Source organism: Ochotona princeps, chromosome 16, assembly GCF_030435755.1.
Source record: "Ochotona princeps isolate mOchPri1 chromosome 16, mOchPri1.hap1, whole genome shotgun sequence".
Classification (NCBI taxonomy): domain Eukaryota; kingdom Metazoa; phylum Chordata; class Mammalia; order Lagomorpha; family Ochotonidae; genus Ochotona; species Ochotona princeps.
Window position 1 is genome coordinate 56,053,283 of NC_080847.1, and position 22,753 is coordinate 56,076,035.

General features: G+C 61.5%; 1 protein-coding gene across 1 annotated transcript in view; it reads right to left on the bottom strand.

Moving 5' to 3' along the window:
• PPP2R1A (protein phosphatase 2 scaffold subunit Aalpha) overlaps positions 1-19,316 on the bottom strand; it is a 30,242-nt gene extending 10,926 nt beyond the window's left edge. Inside the window, exons 1-3 of the mRNA XM_058674577.1 lie at positions 19,141-19,316; positions 8,343-8,433; positions 2,893-2,993 (exon numbers count right to left, since the gene is read on the bottom strand). Coding sequence (XP_058530560.1) covers positions 2,893-2,993; positions 8,343-8,433; positions 19,141-19,218 — 270 coding nt within the window. The 5' untranslated portion in view covers positions 19,219-19,316. The remainder of the gene's footprint in view (positions 1-2,892; positions 2,994-8,342; positions 8,434-19,140) is intronic.
• Positions 19,317-22,753: the final 3,437 nt, after the last annotated feature.

The following is a 22,753-nucleotide window of genomic DNA, read 5'->3' on the forward strand; positions in this document are numbered from 1 at the left end:
GCTCGTGCCCACGGCCACAGAAAGCACGGGCGGGCAGTGAGCACTGGGCCTGGGGAACGGGGGAGGGCATGGGCAGGCAGTGACCACTGGGCCTGGGGGGCAGGAAAGACACGGGCGGGCAGTGCGCACTGGGCCTGGGGGGCAGGAAAGACACGTGCGGGTAGTGACCACTGGGCCTGGGGGGCAGGGAGGACACGGGTAGGCAGTGACCACTGGGCCTGGGGGGCAGGAAAGACACGGGCAGGCAGTGACCACTGGGCCTGGGGGGCAGGAAAGACACGGGCGGGCAGTGACCACTGGGCCTGGGGGGGCAGGAAAGACACGGGCAGGCAGTGCGCACTGGGCCTGGTTGGGCAGGAAAGACACGGGCGGGCAGTGACCACTGGGCCTGGGGGGCAGGAAAGACACGGGCGGGCAAGGATCACTGGGCCTGGGGGGGCAGGGAGGACACGGGCAGGCAGTGACCACTGGGCCTGGGGGGCAGGAAAGACACGTGCGGGCAGTGACCACTGGGCCTGGGGGGCAGGGAGGGCACGGGCGGGCAGTGAGCACTGGGCCTGGGGGGCAGGAAAGACACAGGCGGGCAGTGCGCACTGGGTTTACCGTCAGGACCTGGAGCAGGGGAGGGCATGATAAAGAATTTATTTGAAAACTTTTTTAAAAGTGTAGAGATAACTGAATACGCCTGTGTAAGGCACAGGCCCACAGCGTGGCCCTGGGGACTCCAGCGCAGGAGCAGAGCATGTGCTGTGGGCTCGACAGGCTGCGGCAGACGTGGGCTTCACCTCCCCCCCGCCTCTGGGCTGGGCGCAGGACTCGATCAGCAACCCCGGGGCCACTCAGGGGGATCTTCTGGTGGAACCTGCTCACCGAGGCGGCCGGGCGGCTGAGCTGTACTTAGTCTGTGGACTGCTGCAGGCAGCACTTCTCCAAGTGTGGTCCCTGGACCACCCAGGACCACCATCCCGGCAGGGACCCAACATCAGCCTCGTGGGGCTCTGAGGCCTTTCCCACCCCGGGGGGGTGTGAGGTCCCCGCCCGGAGCCAGGGAGGTGCGAGTCCTCTACACGGCTGAGGGGAGGGTCTGCAGCGCCAGGAGGCTCCCAGCGGGAGCTACCGACAGAAACGATCCGAGCTACACAGGCTCGGCCACAGTCCCTTCGCCCATGGCAGAGAGAGGCCAGGAACAGGGCTGGCACAGCTCGGGTTCCTCCAGCCTGGATACCTTAACAACTGCACAGTGGCCATTTCCCGCTGGCCCTTCCAACCAGGGGAAACACCAGCTCCCCCCGTGTCTCAAGCAGCTCCTCAGGGGCATGCGGCTCTGCTCAGCCTGGGCGGTATCCAAGCACTCTGAGCACACAGTATGACGAACCAGGGCAGCCCGGGACTCCACTCATCCTGGCTGCGCCAGTCCAGCCAGCCTCACCCATGAGACGGGCAGCCGGCACACAGCTGCCTGCGAGGACCTGCAAAGCAGCTTTTCCAGCCCGACTTCCCTCTGGGTTTCCATCATCACCTGGCTCACCAAGGGCCTCAATGTGTGTCCCCAGAGGTCACAAGGGAGTGTTTCCCAAAAGCAAGTATGGGCTAACCGGGGTCCCCCTGCTGAGAGTGTCCATGGGTGCCCAGCTTCCGTCCCGCCATGGGCTCCTAGTGTGCCCGCATGCTGGCCCTGGCTCCTTATCGGGCCCCAGGGCGCTAGGCAATGCCTTCTGCTGTGAGCAGCTACACACTTCCTCCCCAGAAGGTCGGACAAGCGCAGGGCAGCTCAGCTGCTGCAGCACAGGACGCCCCCAGGCTGATCCAGAGCCCCCGAGCCTCGTCGGCCAACAGAGTCTGAAACAATGGAACCTGGCGTAGACAGGTTATACAGACATGCACATGCGAACACACAACACTAGAATTCAATGGAAATTATCGAGGTTTTTACACTTAATGCTGTGTGGAAGAAAACTACCCTATCTGCCTCAAGCCAACATTCCAGCTCCTGCAGGCGGCAGTGCCGCCTCACACCCAGACAGGCAGACAGGAGGGGCAAGCACTGCTGCCCGACCAAAACACAACTCCTGGGCACGCAAGATGCTGCCACGGCCTCACTGAAAACCAAGGAACCGGGCCACCGCCACGGCCTTCTCGGATCGCACGACCAGAGCACAGCCTGGATGAACACGGGAGCTCTCCTCCACTGCACAGCAGCCACTGCTCACACGTGACCCCCGTGTGTCTCCAGGCGTCCCCTGGCACAGGGACACGGAGGCAGCGGCGGGTGGGGCTGGGGCAGAGGCAAAGGGACGGACCTGAAACCCCTGTGTGTCACTTCCCTGTGCCATGACCTCAGTGAGTCACTCGCCCCACGCCCTGGAGAGCACTCCCCAGCCACGGATGGGCACGACACCACAGTCACAGCCGCCTTCAGTCAGCGCTCAGCGGGCCAGGCCAGCACAAAGGGAAGTACGCACAGAGAGCGTAAGTGACCGGAAGCACCCAGCCTAATGTCAACCCACAGCCCTGCCTCGGTGCCAGGGAGGCCAGGCAGGTGCACAGTCGGGAGCGCGGATGCCGGCTGCGGACCAGTATCATTGCCGACTTGCCTGTTAAGATGACGTCCAAGGCCCTGCGACAGGTCCCCGGGTCCAGCCCCGGGCAGAGGGGACACGAGGACAGGTGGAGCGGACGTGAGGCCAGGTCCGACCCGGGGCAGAGGGGACATGAGGGCATGCGGAGGGGACACAAGGACAGGTCTGACCCCAGGCAGAGGGGACAAGAGGCCAGGTCCAACTCTGGGCAGGGGGGACGCGAGAGAAGGTGGAGGGGAAGCAAGACAGGTCTGACCCCAGGCGGAGGGGACACGAGGATGGACGCAAAGTGTCCCTGGCACGTCAGACTCACCAGCAGGCAGTGCACATACTCGGGGCCTCCCACCAGGGTGGTGAAGGTGCCCAGCTGTTCCGCCAGGGCCAGGAGGACCTCATCCTCATCGTAGATGGTGTCTGTGGGACAGAGACTCGGTTACAGCACCATGGCAAGCCTGAGGGCAGCCCTGCAGCTCCCACCGCCCCACCTCCAGCTGGGCAACCTGGAGACCGACGCACACGCCTGGTCCCAGGACAAGGTCCCAGGACCCACATCACGGGCGAGTGACACCACTACTCTACAGCCGGCTCCTTCTGTCTGGAAATGGTGACCAGGCCTTGGTGAGTGGCACATGAGCCCACGTGTAGCACAGGCAGAGCGTGTGAGGACCAGTGTGTGTCTACAGGCACCCTCGGTCAGGAGCTGCTGGCTCTTCCACCTGGCACACATTGGCATCTGTCCAGGCCCCTTTTAACGCCCCCCCAGGTGCTCTGCACACCCAGTCCATCTCTCCCGCAGTGCCACCTCAACCCGAGCCCTGGCTCCTGTCAGCAGCAACCAGCGTGACAGGAGCACGAAGGACCCCTGAAGGGAAAGCTGCCTTGCCCTCCAGCCCGACCCTGAGGCCTGTCTCCCCAAGCCCCACCCAATCCTCCCCGTGACAGAAGCCCCTGGCTCTCTAGCTGCCGGCCCCAGCTGGGCACACCGCAATCCGACCACTGCCACCGGCACGGTCATGGCCATGTCACCACGCTCTGGCAAAAGGACTGGAGTGCAAGTGGGGGAGGAGTGCTCCCAGAGCCACTTCCTTCCCACACACTCTCACTTCTGAAGTCAGCACCGCCTGCAAGGCTCGAGCCTCCTCCTGCTGCCCCCTGGGTGTGCAGCGGCCCAGCTCACCCCCGCACCTGTCTGCTCCCCACCACACTAGCGCTGTTCCCGTGTCACAGAGAGCAGGCCAAAAAATGCTCCCTCCAGGCACTCGGTGGCAGCCTCAGCAGGCCACCTCCTCCTGAGAGCGTCAGCACGCACACTCCATCACCCTCCTCCTGAGAGCGTCAGCACGCACACTTCATCACCCTCCTCCTGAGAGCGTCGGCACACACTCCATCACCCTCCTCCTGAGAGCGTCGGCACGCACACTCCATCACCCTCCTCCTGAGAGCGTCGGCACGCACACTCCATCACCCTCCTCCTGAGAGCGTCAGCACGCACACTCCATCACCCTCCTCCTGAGAGCGTCGGCACACACTCCATCACCCTCTTGTTTTCTCTGACTCCTGGAGCCCTGGACACACGCAGGCCATAGCTCTTCCAACTGCTCCTCCAGCCCAGAGCCGTGATCCCTCCTCAAAGCAGACACGTGGGAACTCCCACGGCCTCCAACCCTCCCACCAGCTCCACCATCATCACCCTCACCCGGATGAGGGCAGCAGCATCTCCTGGAACCCAGAGTCCCTCTCAGGCACAGAGCACATCCAGACTCCGTCTTCCAGGTTCAGCTGTGATGGCCTGGGACTGGGCCTGCGCCGTGCCCCCAACTCCCATCCTTCCTCATTCCTGCAGCCACCTCTCCGCGGTGCTCCCAGGATGCTGGGCACACAGCCACCTCTCCCGCACGCAGAACCTCCCCTAGTGCCATGCAGCTGGTGGCCTTGGGTCACCCAGGCTCCCCTGTCAAAGGCTCCTGCCACATGACCAAAATGCTGGTCTCCAGCTTCAACCACCAGGGTGGGTCAGTTGACGTGGGTGATGGACTGAGTTGGACCCCATACTGGCTAGCACACACAGGAGTCAGGTCGGGGGTCACCTCACACAGAGTTTGTTTGGGGAAACCCCTAATGTAACTGTTGGATTCCGAACTCCCAGGCAGAACTGCCAGACCTGTGGTCTGACCATGGAGTGCGAGTGGCAGCTGGGTCCTCTCAGTTACTGAAGGTGGCGCAGTGGACGGCACGCCCAGGTGGACATGACAACCAGTTCACTGAGTCTGCAGAGGACATCTAGTACCATGGAAGGCACAACAACCTGGCCAGGTGGCCCAGCCAAGCACTGACAGCAGGCATCTGGGTGAATGGAGACTCCAGGTGAACTGTGTCGCCCAGTGGACCCTGGAAGGATTTCCTCACTCTTGGAGCAACAGAATCAACAGAATCCCACAACTATCGAAACCACTGAAGCTGAACCCTGGGAGCATGCTCTGCACTGGGGCCCTGGGACGACACTGGGGCAGCCCCCAGCCCCAGCCCCCAGCCCCAGCCGCCAGCCCCCAGCCCCAGCCGCCAGCCCCAGCCCCCAGCCCCCAGCCCCAGCCCCAGCCGCCAGCCCCAGCCCCCAGCCGCCAGCCCCAGCCCCCAGCCGCCAGCCCCAGCTCCCAGCCCCAGCCGCCAGCCGCCAGCCCCAGCCCCCAGCCGCCAGCCCCAGCCGCCAGCCCCCAGCCCCAGCCGCCAGCCGCCAGCCCCAGCCCCCAGCCGCCAGCCCCAGCCACCAGCCGCCAGCCACCAGCCCCCAGCCCCAGCCCCCAGCCGCCAGCCCCCAGCCCCAGCCCCCAGCCGCCAGCCCCAGCCCCAGCCCCCAGCCCCAGCCCCCAGCCCCAGCCCCAGCCCCAGCCCCCAGCCCCAGCCCCCAGCCCCCAGCCCCAGCCGCCAGCCCCCAGCCCCCAGCCCCAGCCGCCAGCCGCCAGCCCCCAGCCGCCAGCCCCAGCCGCCAGCCCCCAGCCCCAGCCCCCAGCCCCCAGCCCCAGCCCCCAGCCCCAGCCCCCAGCCCCCAGCCCCCAGCCCCAGCCGCCAGCCGCCAGCCGCCAGCCCCCAGCCCCCAGCCCCAGCCGCCAGCCGCCAGCCGCCAGCCCCAGCCGCCAGCCCCAGCCCCCAGCCCCCAGCCCCCAGCCCCAGCCCCAGCCCCCAGCCCCCAGCCCCAGCCCCCAGCCCCAGCCCCAGCCCCAGCCCCAGGTACTGATGCGGTCAGGCTGCTGGGTGCGGCTTCTCCCCTCTTCTCCCCACTTTCCCCAGACACAGGAAGAAGAAAAAGCAAATCGGAAGCAATGATCTCCTTCGCTGTCCCCCACTCCTCGGCCCTCCCCACCCCGACCAGCGCCACGTGGGCATGCAGCCTTCTCAACAACGGAAGCATCATCAAAAATACAATCAGAAACAAAAACCAAAAATGCTGCTCTGTCTCAGCTGGAACAGAAGCTCTGGAGAACAGACACTCTGGTGTGCTGTGTCCCCAGGGTGCACAGAGCGCCGGGAGTCTGCACAGCACACTTCTAGAATTAGCATACACAGACAGCCTGCTGGGGACAGGGGACGGCTGGCCTGGCACTTACGGTGCCAGCTGGGGTTGGCATCCATCAAGTCCAACCTCCTGCTAACGCAGACGTGGGCAGCAGCAGAACGTGGGCACCTGGACACCTGTCCCCCCAGGAGAAGGTGGAGCAAGTGGCTGCAGCCCAGGGCCACGGCAGGCCTCAGGAGTGAAATGGAGACGGGACCACAGCTGGTTCCCGCTCGCTCTCAGGCAGTCACTCTGAGAACAGCCCACTGGGAAGCGTGACCATGACTGGTGGGCTGTCGTCTTAGTGGACCGGGCCCTTCACATGGGGTCCTCGTCCCTCCTCAACTCGGAGAGGGCTGGAAAGCCGAAGGCAGATCTCAGCCAACCCTCCTCAGCCTCGGGACAAGCCACAGGGCAAATCCGGGAACTCTCTCATCAGAACTGATCCAAGGCCTTTCACCAACCCTAACCTTGCCATTCCTTCTGTGCCAGGACGTGCCCGGCCGTCTCAGCTTCCAGACTCCAGCAGTTCACCAGCAGACGCTGTCAGGTCACGTGTAAGGACACCCACTGCCCACGCGCGCTCAGAGCTGCACACGTGCACGGGGCCGGGCACTCCTGTGGTAGTTCCCCAGGCCTCAGTCTCCCCGCACGTCGAACAAGGGTGAGGGGGGCAACCTGGGCGGGATCATCACAGGATCCTTGACCCGCACCCTGCAGGGCTGCACCACTGACGACACACACTAGGCCTTCAGCCGGGATGGAAGCAGTAACGGGAGGAGGGGCTTACGAGCAGCCTGACGTCACACACACGTAACAGCAGCACAGCTAACAAGCCGCAGGTGCCGGGTGCCGGGGCCGCACGCCCTGCGGGATTCCTACTCAACCACACTATCACGCCGTGCAGTCAAGGATGTGAAACCCCTCGTCCAAAGTCACATAGCTGCACAGTGGTGCCAGTCGGGTTTGAAACCAGGAAGTCAAGGCGGCGCTTCTGATCCTGCGCCCCTAATGAGCCTGCAGTCACATGACCGACTGTCAGCTAAACACCCCTGCCGTCACTTCAGGCAGCGGACTGACTCCACCTCTCTACGAGATGGGGACAGCAGTCCCAGCAGCCTCAAGCAGCCAGGCTGGCAGCACGCACCTCTGAGCACAGGACGCCTCAGAACGCAACCCCTTCTGCTTCTGCCTCCAGACCCTTGCCAGTGCCCACCTCCTTCACGAGACAGCACCTGGCCCAGACCCTCGCCAGTGCCCGCCTCCCTCACAGGACAGCACCTGCCCAGCCCATCGTCAGTGCCTCCCTCACGGGACAGCACCTGGCCAGCCCATCGTCAGGACAGCACTGGCCCAGCCCATCGTCAATGCCCGCCTCCCTCACGGGACAGCACCTGGCCCAGCCCATCGTCAGGACAGCACTGGCCCAGCCCATCGTCAGTGCCCGCCTCCCTCACGGGACAGCACCTGCCCAGCCCATCATCAGTGCCTCCCTCATGGGACAGCACCTGGCCAGCCCATCGTCAGGACAGCACTGGCCCAGCCCATCGTCAGGGCCTCCCTCACGGGACAGCACCTGGCCCAGCCCATCATCAGTGCCTCCCTCACAGGACAGCACCTGGCCCAGCCCATCGTCAGTGCCTCCCTCACGGGACAGCACCTGGCCCAGCCCATCGTCAGGACAGCACTGGCCCAGCCCATCGTCAATGCCCGCCTCCCTCACGGGACAGCACCTGCCCCAGCCCATCGTCAGTGCCCACCTCCCTCATGGGACAGCACCTGGCCCAGCCCATCGTCAGGACAGCACTGGCCCAGCCCATCGTCAGGGCCTCCCTCACGGGACAGCACCTGGCCCAGCCCATCATCAGTGCCTCCCTCACAGGACAGCACCTGGCCCAGCCCATCGTCAGTGCCTCCCTCACGGGACAGCACCTGGCCCAGCCCATCGTCAGGACAGCACTGGCCCAGCCCATCGTCAATGCCCGCCTCCCTCACGGGACAGCACCTGCCCCAGCCCATCGTCAGTGCCCACCTCCCTCATGGGACAGCACCTGGCCCAGCCCATCGTCAGGACAGCACTGGCCCAGCCCATCGTCAGGGCCCGCCTCCCTCACGGGACAGCACCTGCTTCAGTCCCATCGCGTGAGGCTCGGGGCAGACACTGGGGAACAGCCTGTGACATCCACAGCAGACTCCAGGAGTCTTTTCATTACCTGTGAGGAAGGGCAGGAGTTCACTCCGGGTCCTCTCCACTCCGAGGGCCAACGCGATGGTGGACAGCTTCTTGATGCTGTTGAGGCGAAGCTGTTAAGAGAACAAGAAAAGGGAGACATTAGAAACCACAGACTCAGGCCCGGCTGCGCGGCCTAGCGGCTAAAGTCCTCGCCTAGAATGCACCGGGATCCCACATGGGCACCGGTTCTAATCCCGGCAGCTCCACTTCCCATCCAGCTCTCTGCTTGCGGCCTGGGAAAGCAGTCAAGGATGGCCCAAAGCCTTGGGACCCTGCACCTATGTGAGAGACCTGGAGGAGGTTCCTGGTTCCTGGCTTCAGATCGGCACAGCACCAACTGTTGCGCTAACCTGGGGAGTGAATCATCATAAGGAATATCTTCCTCTCTGTCTCTCCTCCTCTGTATATCTGATTTTGTAATAAAAATAAATAAATCCTTAAAAAAAAAAAAAAAAAAAACCACAGACCCAAGGGAGTTCCCACATCCGTGGATGAGTTAGCGCCTCGGAGCCTGGCCAAGTGTGTATGAAGATGCTTAACAGTACACTACAGACACCTGCCGCCTGCGGACACCTGCCGCCTGCAGCCGACGGCACAAGGTACACTGCAGACACCTGTCGCCTGCAGCCGGCGGCACCACAGCCTCCTGGGTCACACAGCTGGTAGCCATTCAGCTGCAGGTGCCAAAAGCCTTGGTCAGACCCCCCCCCTCCCCGGCCTCCTCTCGCACCCTGTACCACACTGCCTGCTGTGCACTGTGCTTGACAGCAGTGCCAGCGGTGGCAGCAGGCTTGCCCGGTGCCAGGCTAGGTGAGGCACTCACACCCTGAGCTCACACAGTCCTCAGCCAATGCCCCAGCAGGGTTGGCCTTCATTCTGAGGGCTGTTCTCACAGATGGGGACAAAGTCCCCTCGGGGTCACAGAGGCCAGATGGCATAAATCAAGGCTATGCAGCCCAGACCGTGAGCTCACAGTGATGGCTAAAGAGCAAACAATGCCAGCACAGCCTCTCTGTAAAATGGGAGAGACTCCACAGCAGGAATAAAGGGCTCCACACGGCAGGCTGAACGTGACCTCTGAGACACAGCCCAGTTCTGGGGACACAAGAATGGAAAGTCCAGCTGCACTCACTACAAGGCCATCCTGAACTGAGGGCTGGCGTTGGCCCCGAAACAGTGCCCCTTTAAGAAGCAGAAATGGGCCCAGTGCGGTAGCCTAGGGGCTCAAGTCCTCGCCTTGCATGTGCCTGGATAATATATGAGCACCGGTTCTAATCCCAGCAGCCCGCTTCCCATCCAGCTTCCTGCCTGTAGCCTGGGAAAGCAGTCGAGGATGGCCTGAAGCCTTGGGACCCTGCAGCCGCGTGGGAGACGGGGGGAGGTTCCTGGATTTGGATCAGCTCAATTCCGGCCGCGGCACCCACTTGGGGAGTGAATCATCGGACAGAAGATCTTCCTCTCTGTCTCTCCTCCTCTCTTCATACCTGCCTTTCCAATAAAAATAAATAAATCTTAAAAAAAAAAAAGAGGCAGAAATGGCAACGACAGATACTAACAGGAAGACCACGTCAGGATGAAGGAGAGACCAGAGCGACGCAGCCGCCGCCAGCAGCAGAGAGGGGAGGAAAGGGTGTCCCAGAACCTCAAGGGAAGCACCCCGACACCTGACCCAGAACGGGGAGCATGTGGGTGTTGTGTGTGGCAGCAGCTGCCCTGCAGCACTGAACGGTCACACCTTGGGTCCCCACCGGTCCTCTGGCCCCAGGGAGGACATCAAGGCTCAGGGCGGCCAAGACGGCCAAGGGCAGCTCAGAGGGAGCCTGGGGCACACATGTCGCTCGGCCCGCAGCGTCCTGAGCTCCCGCTCTGCACAATGCTGGCATGCCAGCACCCAGCTGTCGAGCAAGGCCAGGGAAGCCTGGGGGCAGAGTGGCAGAAAGAGACCCTTGTGAGGGGACCTGCTGCCCCTCAGGGGACCAAGCTCTGCCTGGACACCCCCAGCTCGGGGAGGCCTGCGAGCCTGAGGATCCGTGCAAGGCCACAGCCTCGCCTCACATCAACACCTTCATGCAGCATCGCTGGGCTTCCGAACTCCCTCAAGAGACGCTTCCTCCTGAGCATGAGCCCCTCAGCAGGCAGCACGCCACTGCAATGCCCACAGACCCACGAGCCCCTAGGCAGGCAGCACGCCACTCTGCAATGCCCACAGAGCCACGAGCCCCTCGGCAGGCAGCACGCCACTCTGCAATGCCCACAGACCCACGAGCCCCTAGGCAGGCAGCACGCCACTCTGCAATGCCCACAGACCCACGAGCCCCTCGGCAGGCAGCATGCCACTCTGCAATGCCCACAGAGCCACTGCGGACTAGGCCTCCCTGACGGCGGGCGCAGGGCGCTCAGCAGGCGGTGGCGAGCAGTCGCTGTGCGGACGCCACGGCCTCTGTCCTGGTGACTCCCGTCCCCTGGCAGCTGGCCACAGCCACAGGGGACCTAAGCAGCAGGCCGGGCTGCACCCCGCTGGCCACAGCCCCGGTCTCCACTGGTGGCGGCCACTGTCCTTGCTGTTTGTCATCCGTTCCCGCGGCCTAGACCTCACACCAGAAGGGAAGCTCAACAGTCGCGACGTTCAAGGAGCTGTTTTCCCCACGCAGCCGGGAACTGGACTGGGAGCTGCTTCAGCGAGCAGTCCTGCTGTCCGTAACCCCTGCTCGGCGGTGCCCACGGCCCCAGAAGACACCTCCAAACCCCTTCTCATCTGGATGCAAACAGGAGGCCCAAGTGGAAATGTGACACATGACTTCTGAATATCCTTGTGCTGGGATGGGGCACCCCTGCTTTCTGTCTGGAACAGGGTCATAATGGCTGCAGCTTCAGCAGCCACCTTGCAGCCTTGAGGTTACAGGCGACGGAGGAGGCGCACGCCGAGTACAAGGGTAAGAGCCTGGCACCGCAACCCGCGTGTCACAGCAGCCTGGACCGCCACCACACTCGGATCATCAGCCAGTAATAAGCCTTTGGCTATTTACAACCGACCTTAACCCCGACTCACTCAGCATCCACATGCGCAGGCGCTCCCAGGAAAGACTGTCCTCATTGGTAAGGCGGTCAAGGACAAGGGCCAGCCCTGCGCTCACGGGCATCCCACAAGGACAGCAGAGGCTGCACCAAGCGGGTCAGAAACAGAGTGCGCTCTGACCCAGTTCTGCGAGATGGCTCAGCTGCTCGCTGGGCGGGTTAGGCAGGGCTCACTTGAACCGCTCCTCGCCTGTTCTGACACTCCTGCTAGAATCAGTGCTACAGTACGCGACCCCACTGCCCCATCCTGTCACGCCCCCAAATGACCCCCTGTGCAGCCTCCCAAACGGGCACCCGCCCAGCACTTGCAAGAGCCCACCTGCAGCGTTCAGACCGCACCTTCGCCCTCCCAGGGGCCCTCGCTGGTGATGAGGACTCACGGAAAGGGCAGAGTCGCCCTGCTGCGCCATGCAGAGCCTTCTCCGGCGCAGCAGGATGGCGGCACATAGCCACCGCACAGGCCAAAGGCCTCACTCAGGCCCACAAGGCCCGTGCTGCTCTGGCTCTGTGTGCAAATCCTTGCTCCAGGTCCCCGTAAAAGGCTTTTCTTGACAACGAACAGCAACCAGAGCACCCACTGTGCCCAGGCCAAGTCTCATCCTGGCTGTGTGCTCATCGGGCCTCTTCCCCGAGGCTCGGGTCTGCTCCGGCACGCGCCATCCGGTGCCCCACGCTGCCCCACGCTGCCCCACGCTGCCCCACGCTGCCCCACGCTGCCCCACGCTGCCCCACGCTGCCCCACGCTGCCCAGTGCACCGTTCTGTTCTCTGCTTCCCTCTACCTAGATCACAGGCCAAAGGCCGCCTCCCGCGCAGGGGACAGCGTCCAGCGCGGAGCCAAGCCGGTCACCAGTGCGCCGTGATGCTTTTCTTTTTATAGAACACACAGTATGGTTATTAGTATACGCAAAGAACAAAACCACCCGGAGGCACGACCCCCGATGCTCCTGTTCATAGGAACCCGGGGTGGACAGGTGTCACCCCGTGACAGCCCCCAGTCTGCCGTCCCCTCTGAGGCCCTGCAGCTGCACTTCCTCCCTGCTTACTCTATGAACGACCAAATCTGTAACAACAAACAACCTGTGCACGGGCACTGCAGGAGAGGCGGGCGCCTGTGGGTGCTCCCCGCCTCAGGAGAGGCGGGCGCCTGTGGGTGCTCCCCGCCGCAGGAGAGGCGGGCGCCTGTGGGTGCTCCCTGCCTCAGGAGAGGCGGGCGCCTGTGGGTGCTCCCCGCCGCTGAGGTCCCCGAAGCACCGGAGTCGCCCGGCTCTCGGCCAGGGCCCCAGAGAGTCCCGACACCTCAGAGTGCCCACGTCCTCCTACACTACAGGGACAGCCCTGGAGGGCTGCGGGCAGGCTCGAGTCAACAAAACAGAGTCCAGCACACACACAGCACTCCAGCATCAGCCACTATTTCTCATGTAGCTTTTCTGTTTATTTTTTTAAGATGTATTTATTTTGGGCCCGGCAGCATGGCCTAGCAGCTAAAGTCCTCGCCTTGAACGCGCTGGGATCCCACATGGGCGCCGCTTCTAGTCCCGGCAGATCCACTTCCCATCCAGCTCTCTGCTTGTGGCCTGGGAAAGCAGTCGAGGACACCCCAAGGCTTTGGGACCCTGCACCTGTGTGGGAGACCTGGAAGAGGTTCCTGGTTCCTGGTTTCAGATCGGTGCAGCACCGGCCGTTGCGGTCACTTGGGGAGTGAATCATCAGATGGAAGATCTTCCTCTATATCTCCTCTGTGTATTTCTGATTTTGTAATAAAATAAATACATCTTTAAAAAAAGATGTATTTATTTTTATTAGAAAGACAGATTTACATAGAGATGCAGACACAGAAAAATCTTCCATCTGCTGGTTTACCCGGCCACCGTACAGCTCACACCCACGGGGGAGAACGCCCGGCCACCGCACAGCTCACACCCACGGGGGAGAACGCCCGGCCACCGCACAGCTCACACCCACGGGGGAGAACACCCGGCCACCGTACAGCTCACACCCACGGGGGAGAACACCCGGCCACCGCACAGCTCACACCCACGGGGGAGAACGCCCGGCCACCGCACAGCTCACACCCACGGGGGAGAACGCCCGGCCACCGCACAGCTCACACCCACGGGGGAGAAAGCCCGGCCACCGCACAGCTCACACCCACGGGGGAGAACACCCGGCCACCGCACAGATCTTAAAACCCAGCTCTGACTTGGCGTGGGCTGACTGTGTGCTTACAGCAACCGTAAGAGGCACACGGCGCTCTGTGCTCAGTTTGCAAATGAGGACGGTGAGGCCAAGTCAGGCACACAGGCCAGCCCGCGCATGCGTGGCACACGGGTGAGCACGGTCCTCCGCAGGCGCCCGGAAGGCAGGATATCCAGGCGTGACTCCCCACAATCTACAAACACAAGTCAGGCCCAGGACGGCACGGTTCTGACACACCAGGGGCTGCTGCAACGTCTGTGGCAGGACGGAGAACCCGAGTGCTGCCAAGAGCCACCTGGGTTTCTAGAACACTCTTCATGGCCGCACAGCACTATCTGATCAACTGACTCAACTTCGTATTGTGGCTGCGCAGAGCCAGCGGGGATGCTGCTGCACGCCTCACAGGCCCACGTCCAGACGTTTAGAGGGTGGGGTGCCACTGTCTAGTCTGCCTTAATTTTTTAAAAGATTTCATTTTGTTGGAAAGATGGCCGCTTGGGAACTGACCCAAAGCCTGGAGCTTCTTTCTGGGTCTCCCACACAGGTGCAGGGTCCCAAGGCATTGGGCTGTCGGACTGCTTTCCCAGGCCACAGGCAGGGAGCTGGATGGGAAGTGGGGCTGCCTAGATTAGAACTGGCGCCCACAAGGGATACAGGCTACTGCGCTGGGCCCTGCATTGTTTAATTCTGACAGCCATCCTGGGTGTGCTTCCCATCCTTCATCCAAAAGAAAGTTAAGGCCCAGAAGTATTGGTCACTCGTCAACTGACCAGGAGCCAAGCCCTGGCCGGCCTCCAGCCCAGGCACTGCTCGGTCCTGGTCACCTCTGCGCAGTCTGTCTCCTGGGGGCTGTGGCTCAGCGAGGCCCACTGTGCCCTGGCTGCACTGTGCCCTCCTGGCCTCACCAGCCACTAGGCTGTGTGACACTGCCCGCGCATCCTTGTTTACAATGGTAAGAATTTCAGACTGAAGATTTAGTAAAAGCACACCTGAGAAATGATTAGGCAAAGGACCTGAGGCTGACTCTGAGGGCGTGAGAAGAGACACAGTTCTAGAAGCGTCTGCTGCTGCTTCAGAAGTGTACAATGGCTAATGCACAAAACGCCCCAGACGGACTGGCCTTACAACTCCCCGGGACAGAGGGACACACGGGGCAAACGCACGACAAATGGGACCAACGTGGCAAAATTTGGGCTTAGATGCTAACGTCTCTATTCAGTGATCTGAAATTTGACGATTACATTTGTTAATCAGTGGGGGCACAGGTGGTCAGGCCACCGCCTGCAACACCGCACCCCAGGAGCCCCAGCTGCCCTGCGTGTGGGCCCTGCACCCGGAGATCTGAATGGAGCTCCCAGCTTCCGCCTGGCCTGCTCTGCCCTGGCCATCTGCGGCCATCTGGGAGTGAACCAGCGCACAGGCCTCTCTGTCCAACTCTGCTTTCAAACACGTCTTTTAAAACACTGCTGGGGGGCCCGGCGGCGTGGCCTAGCAGCTAAAGTCCTCGCCTTGAACACCCCGGGATCCCATATGGGCACCGGTTCTAATCCCGGCAGCCCCACTTCCCATCCAGCTCCCTGCTTGTAGCCTGGGAAGGCAGTCGAAGATGGCCCAAAGCTTTGGGATCCTGCACCCGCGTGGGAGACCCGGAAAAGGTTCCTGGTTCCCGGCTTAGGATCAGCGCAGCACCAGCCGTTTGGACGGAAGATCTTCCTCTCTGTCTCTCCTCCTCTCTGTATATCTGACTTTGTAATAAAATAAGTAAATCTTTAAAAAAATAAAATAAAATAAAATAAAACACTGCTGGGAAGAAATGCAGACCGGTGCCAGACCCCTCCTGTGAGGAGTCAGGCAGCATAAGGAATGTGACACCATGCAGCCCACAGCAGGGTCTCTCAGCCCTGGGGCACACCGCGCAGCCCACAGCCCCACAGCAGGGTCTCTCGGCCCTGAGGGACACCGCGCAGCCCACAGCAGGGTCTCTCAGCCCTGGGGCACACCACGCAGCCCACAGCGGGGTCTCTCGGCCCTTAGGCACACCACGCAGCCCACAGCGGGGTCTCTCAGCCCTGGGGCACACCACGCAGCCCACAGCCCCACAGCGGGGTCTCTCAGCCCTGAGGGACACCGCGCAGCCCACAGCGGGGTCTCTCGGCCCTGGCACTGGGTAACTCTTTGTTGAGGGGCACCCTGAGCGGGGCAGGACGCTGCCCACCAAGGACCTCCATCCCACAGCCAGCGGCACTCGACGCACTGGAGTTTGTGGGGAAGGCTGTTTGTGAGCATAATGGCCCCAAGCCGAGACTCGCTGCTCCTGGGTAGCCTCGAAGAGGGCGGAGTGAGAGGCCCCGGCCAGGAAGCCTCCTGCTTGACTCCACTGCCGAGAGCACCCCCTCCGACACTCCCCCGTCACCCCCACATCCTCCACTGCTGCTCTTCTAGCGACCCCCACTGGACAAGAGCCTGGCCACTAACCCCGCGAGCCGGCCTCGCCCAGGGCAGCGCACCCCCAGACCCCCGCCAGGTCCACCCGCGCCGCAGCACCACGCGTTCCCCTCACCCCCAGGATCAGGTCGGGAGCCGTGACCGTGGCACTTGGCCGGTCACTGATGTCACAAACCGACAGACGCAGAGGAGGCGGTGGGGGCCCCGGGGGCTGGCTGCCGCCCTGGCCCCAGGGAGCAGACTGGGCGCTGCCCTGCAGCCTGCCAGCCAGCCCACCTGACCAGCCTGCGTCCTCCACCCACGGGCCCTCCTACCTAAGACACACAGCTGGCCAAGCCGCCACCGCTCAGCCTCGCCAGGTCTCCCCACCGACCTGCCAGAACCGGGGGTCCTCACTGCCCACGGTTTGTCTTCGCTCTGCTCGCTCCCTCATGGCCTCTGCACCCACTCTCCCCTCCGCCCGGTCCTCCCACGCGGAATCGCTTCCTCCGAGGAGCTTTCCGTCCATATCCCTGCTTCATCGCCTTGGTTTTCTTCTTAGCCGCTGCTGGTCATGCCTCCTAGGGTGGGCAGCCCTGCCAGCTGTGCCTGCTGCGCCTTTAGCAGACACGGCCTGGCACAGAGAAGGAACTGGGCGAGGCCCTGCTGAGCCAGTCAGGATGCCAGGCTTCCCAGCACGCTGAACTGTCTGCTCACACACACAAGCTGGCACGTGGACCATCAGCAAGGGCTGGCCTCAGCCCACAAGCCATCCTGCCCCACTTCCTCTGGTATTCTCGCCAGGCTCCTGCACTTGGTGGGGGCACCATGTGGGCCACTTTATCCTTAGTGTGCTCAGTCTCCTCCCCGGGCAGCGTGGGTCATCACAAGGCCGACCTCCAAGGGCAGGTGCCAGACGTCGGCAAATCCTGGACACCACGCCTTGACACGGCACCGACCCGGTGTAAGTTGGGGAGCCGGCAGGTCTCACCTGCGGGGAGCACCCCGCATTCCACGTGTGGAGAACCACTCGCCTGCAGTTTTTCAGCACACAAACGTTACCAGACTAACAGCTGCACTTGGGAAAGCAGGTGCGGGGCCCCGGGCAGCACTGGGCCGATCTGCTCACGGGCGCTGCCAAAGCCTGCCTTCACTGCCTCTTCGACCCGACCCAGGCCGCAGCACCTGCTCCTTCCCCTGGTGCCAATGCCCTTCCCGGGACTTCCGCGCTCAATCCCACCGCTGGAAAGGCCATCCCCGGGGAATCAGGGGCCTGTCATTTCCTTCAGCCCTCAAGTCAAGCTTGATCTTCTCTGTAAGACATCCTAATTTTAAAACAACAATTATTTTTTATCTGAAAGGCAGATTTACAGATAGGCGAAGAGACAAAGACCTTCCACCCACTGGCTCACTCCCGAGAGCCACAACAGCTGGAGCTGAGCCGGTCCAAAGCTAGGAACCTGGGCTTCTTCCGGCTCTCCCACATGGGCACAGCCCAAGCCCTTGGGCCGTCCTCCACTGCTTTCCCAGGACACAAGCAGGGAGCTGGATGGGAACTGGAGCCCATGCTGGCACAGCAGGCAGAAAGTCAGCTGTTGAGCCCACGCCAGCCCCAAGGCATTCTATTTAAAACTGTATGCCAGTCTGTATGCTTCCCATGCCCACCGCTCACTTCAGCTTTCTGCACAGCACTGACCGCCATCTATCAGCCTCTATGCTGTACAATTTGTCACTGCCTCCGCAGGAAAGTGGCCCCGAGGGTGGATTTGGGCTGTGGCGCTACAGGATGGTCAGCAAGGCTGACCGCGACACAAGATACCCAAGGCGACCTTCCAGTGCGACAAGCAGAAGTGTCTCCAGGAACTGCCAAAGTCACCCTGCGTTAGTAACTATTGCCGCTGTGTGTCCCTTTTTTCTAGAACCTTCCAGTGCCCACTCAAAATTCAGTCCTCAGGGAGGCCAGAATTGTGGCATAGCACGCCACCACCCGCGATGCCAGCCTCCCACGTAATTCCCGCTGCTCCACTTCCCAGCCAGCTCCCCGCAAACGCTCCTGGCAAAGCAGGCAATATGGCTCAAGTACCCGAGTTACTGCCACACACACACGGGAGACGCGGCTGGCATGCCTGGCTCCTGCCTTCCGCCCTGGCCCTGGCCACTGCAGCTCTCTGCAGAGTCCACCAGCAGCTGGGAGAGTTCACTCTGCCTTGCAGATCCTCCCTAGCGGGGCCGGCGGCACAGGCGTCCCCCAGCCCACACCTGCTGTGCACCCCTCCCCTGCTCCGCAGGCCTCCCTCACCCCGCGCACAGCAGGTGTCTGCTCAGGGAAGTCACAGCAGGGAGCAAGGCAGACTGGCCCGGGGCGAACCAGCCGGGGGCTCAGCCGCAGCCGCAGCCGCAGCCTGTCCGAGCCCAGAGCCGCACGGCTCTCCCGGGACCCCAGGGCAAGGAAAGGGAAACCTGAGAGCCCTCAATCACCACTCCCAGTAATTACAGCCAACATTTTTATTGGGCCCTTTCAGAGACGCCAGCTCCCTTCCTAGGAACACCGGGGAACCCGCTGCGGGGGCCAAGGACTGTCATCACGCTGGGTGGGATGGGCGGCAGAGGCCGGCCGGTGGGAGGTGGTCCTGCCGGTGGTCCACGCGACCCGGTCGGGGCAGGGCCAGCCTCGTCCACGGCCCGAGCCGCTCCTCACCCGAGGCCACGGCCGCGCCGGCCTCGGGGTCGTCCAGAGGTCCAGCCGGGCGCGCCCCCGACCCGCAGCGGGTCACGCGGCCAGGGCACCCCCTACCCCCGCAGAGGCCGCTGCCCACCGCTGCCCACCGCTGCCCGGCTCTGCCCGCAGCCACGCGCACACCGCAGGCCCGGGACCCTCGAGGCTCGCCGCGGCCGCCCGCCCCTCCGCCAGGCGGACACCCAATCCACGACGCCGTCTCATCGAATCCCCGGAGCAGGACCGATGAGAGCGGCACGCGGATTGGCCGCCGCCCCCCCTTCCGCCACTCCCCAGCGAACGCTGAGAGCGCTCTCCTCGAGGGTCGCCCGCCCCGTCCCCGGGGTCCCCGGGAGCCTCCGGACCTGAACGTCCTCGTTGCGGAGCTCGTCTATGAGCACCGCGATCGGGTAGAGCGAGTCGTCGCCGTCGGCCGCCGCCATCTTGGCTCCGTCCCGTTCCTGTCAGGCTGCGGCGGGCGCTGGGCGCGGAGCGGGGCAGGGCGGGGCCGGGCGGCGCGCAGGACGGGCGGGCGTGGGGGCGCCCTGGCCGCGCCGCAGGGGCGGCCGAGCCCGCGTCTCGTTGGTCGGCACGCGTCAGGTCCCGCCCACCGCCCATGACCATTGGACGAATGAACGCGGAGAGTCTCTCCAGGACGCAGGCGGGGCGAGCGGGGTGGGTGGTGGGAGAAGGAAGCGGAAGTACGGGGTATCTTAGCGACCGCCATTGTGCCCCGCCTACGTCGCCGTGACGACGGCCGTGACGAGCAGGCGCTTCTGGCCAGTAAGGAACTAGGACGGGAGGAGGCGCGCCCTGCCTCTGGGCCTGCTTCGGAAATGGCTTCTGCGCGTGTGTGGTTCGAAGCGCGTGATGTCACCGGGCTGCCGGGCGGCCTCTGTGTTAGGGACCGCTGTATTCAGGCTGGCTTTGGGGGCCTCCCCTCCGGTCAGCTGCCCGAGCTCGTCTCGCGGCCTCCAGCCCGCCAGGCCCCGTCCGCCTGTCTGGGTTCTCCTCGGGCCGTGGCCTCCCGGCCTCCCGCGCCGCTGGCCGCCCTCCCGCGCAGTGCAGCCGTGCTGGACCCGATTCATGCCTGTGCCCCCGCCCCGCACCCACTCACGACCCCCGAGGTTTGGGGTGTGAGCACCCTGGGTGAAGAGGGGCAGAGGACGGCCGGCCTGGGGCGCCACGTTGCCCGCTTCCGAGGGCTGGGCAGGAGCCGCCCCCGACGGGACTGACCGTCCTGGGTGGGCCGGACCGCCGGGCAGAGCCTGTGTCCCTCAGACCTTGGCCCCACTCGCGCCCCTGCAGGCTGTAACTTTCTGACAGAGACCCGGTGGGGAAAAAAAAAACTAACTCCAAAATCATCAAAACCGTAAACAACGAATACGGATAAGATGGCTTGGTGAAGAACAATACGAGAAAGAACTACAAGCCTTTCCTGGCAGAAAGAGGCCTAGAAGGGACTTGAAAGAAAAATAATCACTATGAGATGATTAAATTGTTCCCCTCGGAGCTGGCAGGCATCTCCCTCGGTGTGTGTCAGCTGTAGAGTGTCACTAAGGAAGGCCCGATGACTCCCTGAGCCTTGTGAGTGTGGTTCTCCTGGGGATATTAGGAGAGCTGAGTCCATGCCAATGGAAAAAAAAAAAAAAAAAAATATATATATATATATATATATATATATATAGGAAAGCATGGATGGAGATGTGAAAATCCCTGGAAATCAGCAAGCATTAATGTAAAAGACTGGATTGCCCACGCTGTAGGCTGGGTTCAACACCTCATTCTCTAGGTAACACAAGACCCATCTGATAACGTCCTTATCATGTCACAGAGCTGTACCAAAACACACATTTGATACGATGAGGGCATTGAACGTGGGATAAATGGAGACCTCGAGAGGCCAGGACTTTGGATGCTTGAATGGTTCGCCTCGTCCGGGTGGCAGTCATCGGGCCAGGAATGAACACTTTCCTTGTTATCTCTCCCCTGCTCCCAAGACCCCTTCACTCTGTCCCATGCCACTGTGTGTAGGCCTGGAACTCCCATGTGGAATGCACCCGCTCCATGCTCCACACGGCAGTGCCAACCCCAGTGCACCCCACACAACGGTATCTTGGCCTGAGAGCACTAACAGCCCCCGATTGGACTCAAGCTGGAGTCTACATGGCACAGATGCCCTGTGCATCTACTAGACAAGAATCACTTTTGTCCATATTTGGCAAATTCAAGACATACGAGAATGCCAAGCCACGCCACCAGCATAAGCTATCTGCCTGCTCTGACTTCAGTAAACCAACATCAGTGTGAAGAGCTGCTTGAGGTCCGACTCTCAGGAGAAGCCAGACTCATCCTTGTTGAGAATGAGGTTGGGTGGGAAAGGAGGTCAGGGGGTGCATCAGAGCTCACCCCAAGCTGGGCTCTCCGGAGGTGCTGTGGATGGTTCCGGGAAGAATTCTAGAGAGCTTTGGTAGAGAGCAAAGTATTAGCAGGGCACAGTGGCATAGCAAGTTAAACCACTGCCCGTGACACTGGTACCCTGTTTGGGCTCTTGTTGGGAGTCCTGGCTGCTCCACTTCCCATCCAGCTCCTTGCTAACGTGTCTGGGGAGAAAAAAGCAGGAGACGGCCCAAGTGTTTGGGCCCCTGAACCAACATGAGAGACCCAGATGAAGCTCCAGACTCCTGACTTTGGCCTGGCGCAGGCCTGGTCATGTACGCATTCGGGGGACGCAAGATGGAAGATCCTTTTTCTCAACTCCCCTCCCTCCACCTTTCCCTCCTCTTCTCTCTAGTTTTTACTTTAAAATAAGTAAAAATTGATTTTTAAAAAAAGGGTACAAGATTCCTACAAGAGATCAATTCAACATCACTTGTTCCCATGTCACCCAGATTTTGTGACGATGTTCATCTGAAAGTGACGCAGGGGCCTCTAAAAGCCTCTGCATCCAGATGAGAGGTGAGGTCTCGGAGTCAGGAGGAATGCTGCATATCATTATAGGCAAGAAGGCTCCGCTGGGTCACAGCACAGGACCACGATTTAAAAAAAATTTTTTCAGTTGAAGACGGTACAGATCAACTTTCTTTAAGTTTCTCAAGGAAGGAAAAGAATGAAAAATACATTTAAAGATCTAACTTGCAAGTAAATAATCCAGTCCTTTATTAGTTGATGGCAAAAACATGATGCGTTGTAGGTGAATATGCATATGCAACTTGCTTAGGGGACAATGAGATTTGAGTAACACAACCAAGCTGGAATTCTGAAAGGTAAGGGCTTGACTGCTCCGGCCTTAAAATTACCCTTCATCTGTACTTTCTGTAGGGTCCAGGTCCGCAGCCTCCCAGGCTCTCACTCTCCCTAAAAGGAAAACCATCCGGCCCGGGGATTCAGTACCGGGGACAGTTCTCCCATTGTGTGGCCGGCTGGTCCATGGTAGTAGGGAACGGTGGTAGCCTGCAGTGTGTCTTGTCAGTCAGCAGGCGGCGAGGGAAGTAGCAGAGTGTGGTGCCGGATATGAGGTGTGGGCTGAAGTCGAATATTCTCCAACAGGTCACACACAGAAAAACAATATGCTTTCCAAGCTGTTGAGGAGTCCAACGGTTTTACACAGCAGCATTAAAGAACCTTCGAGATGAACCCACGGCGTTGGAGGCCATCTCGCAGCCACTTCTTTTTACCCCCTCAAGAGTCTAAGGAAGGCCCTAGTTTTATTTGCCTTATGAAGATGAAAACACAGAAAGTTGTTCACACTTTGGTCGGGACAGAGTGAGAACTGCATAGAGCTGCGATGGTGACAAAAATGTTCTAGCTAATCCATGCTACACTAGAAAGTTAACTATTTTCCTCAAACAAATTCGATACAGATTTAAATTTGATTTTGCACTGCATTTATTTCCTATTGTTTGTCATGTGGGTGGCAGCAAGATTCCATTTCTTTATAAAAATCCATTCTCCAGAGCAACATGAATTTTTAAAAAG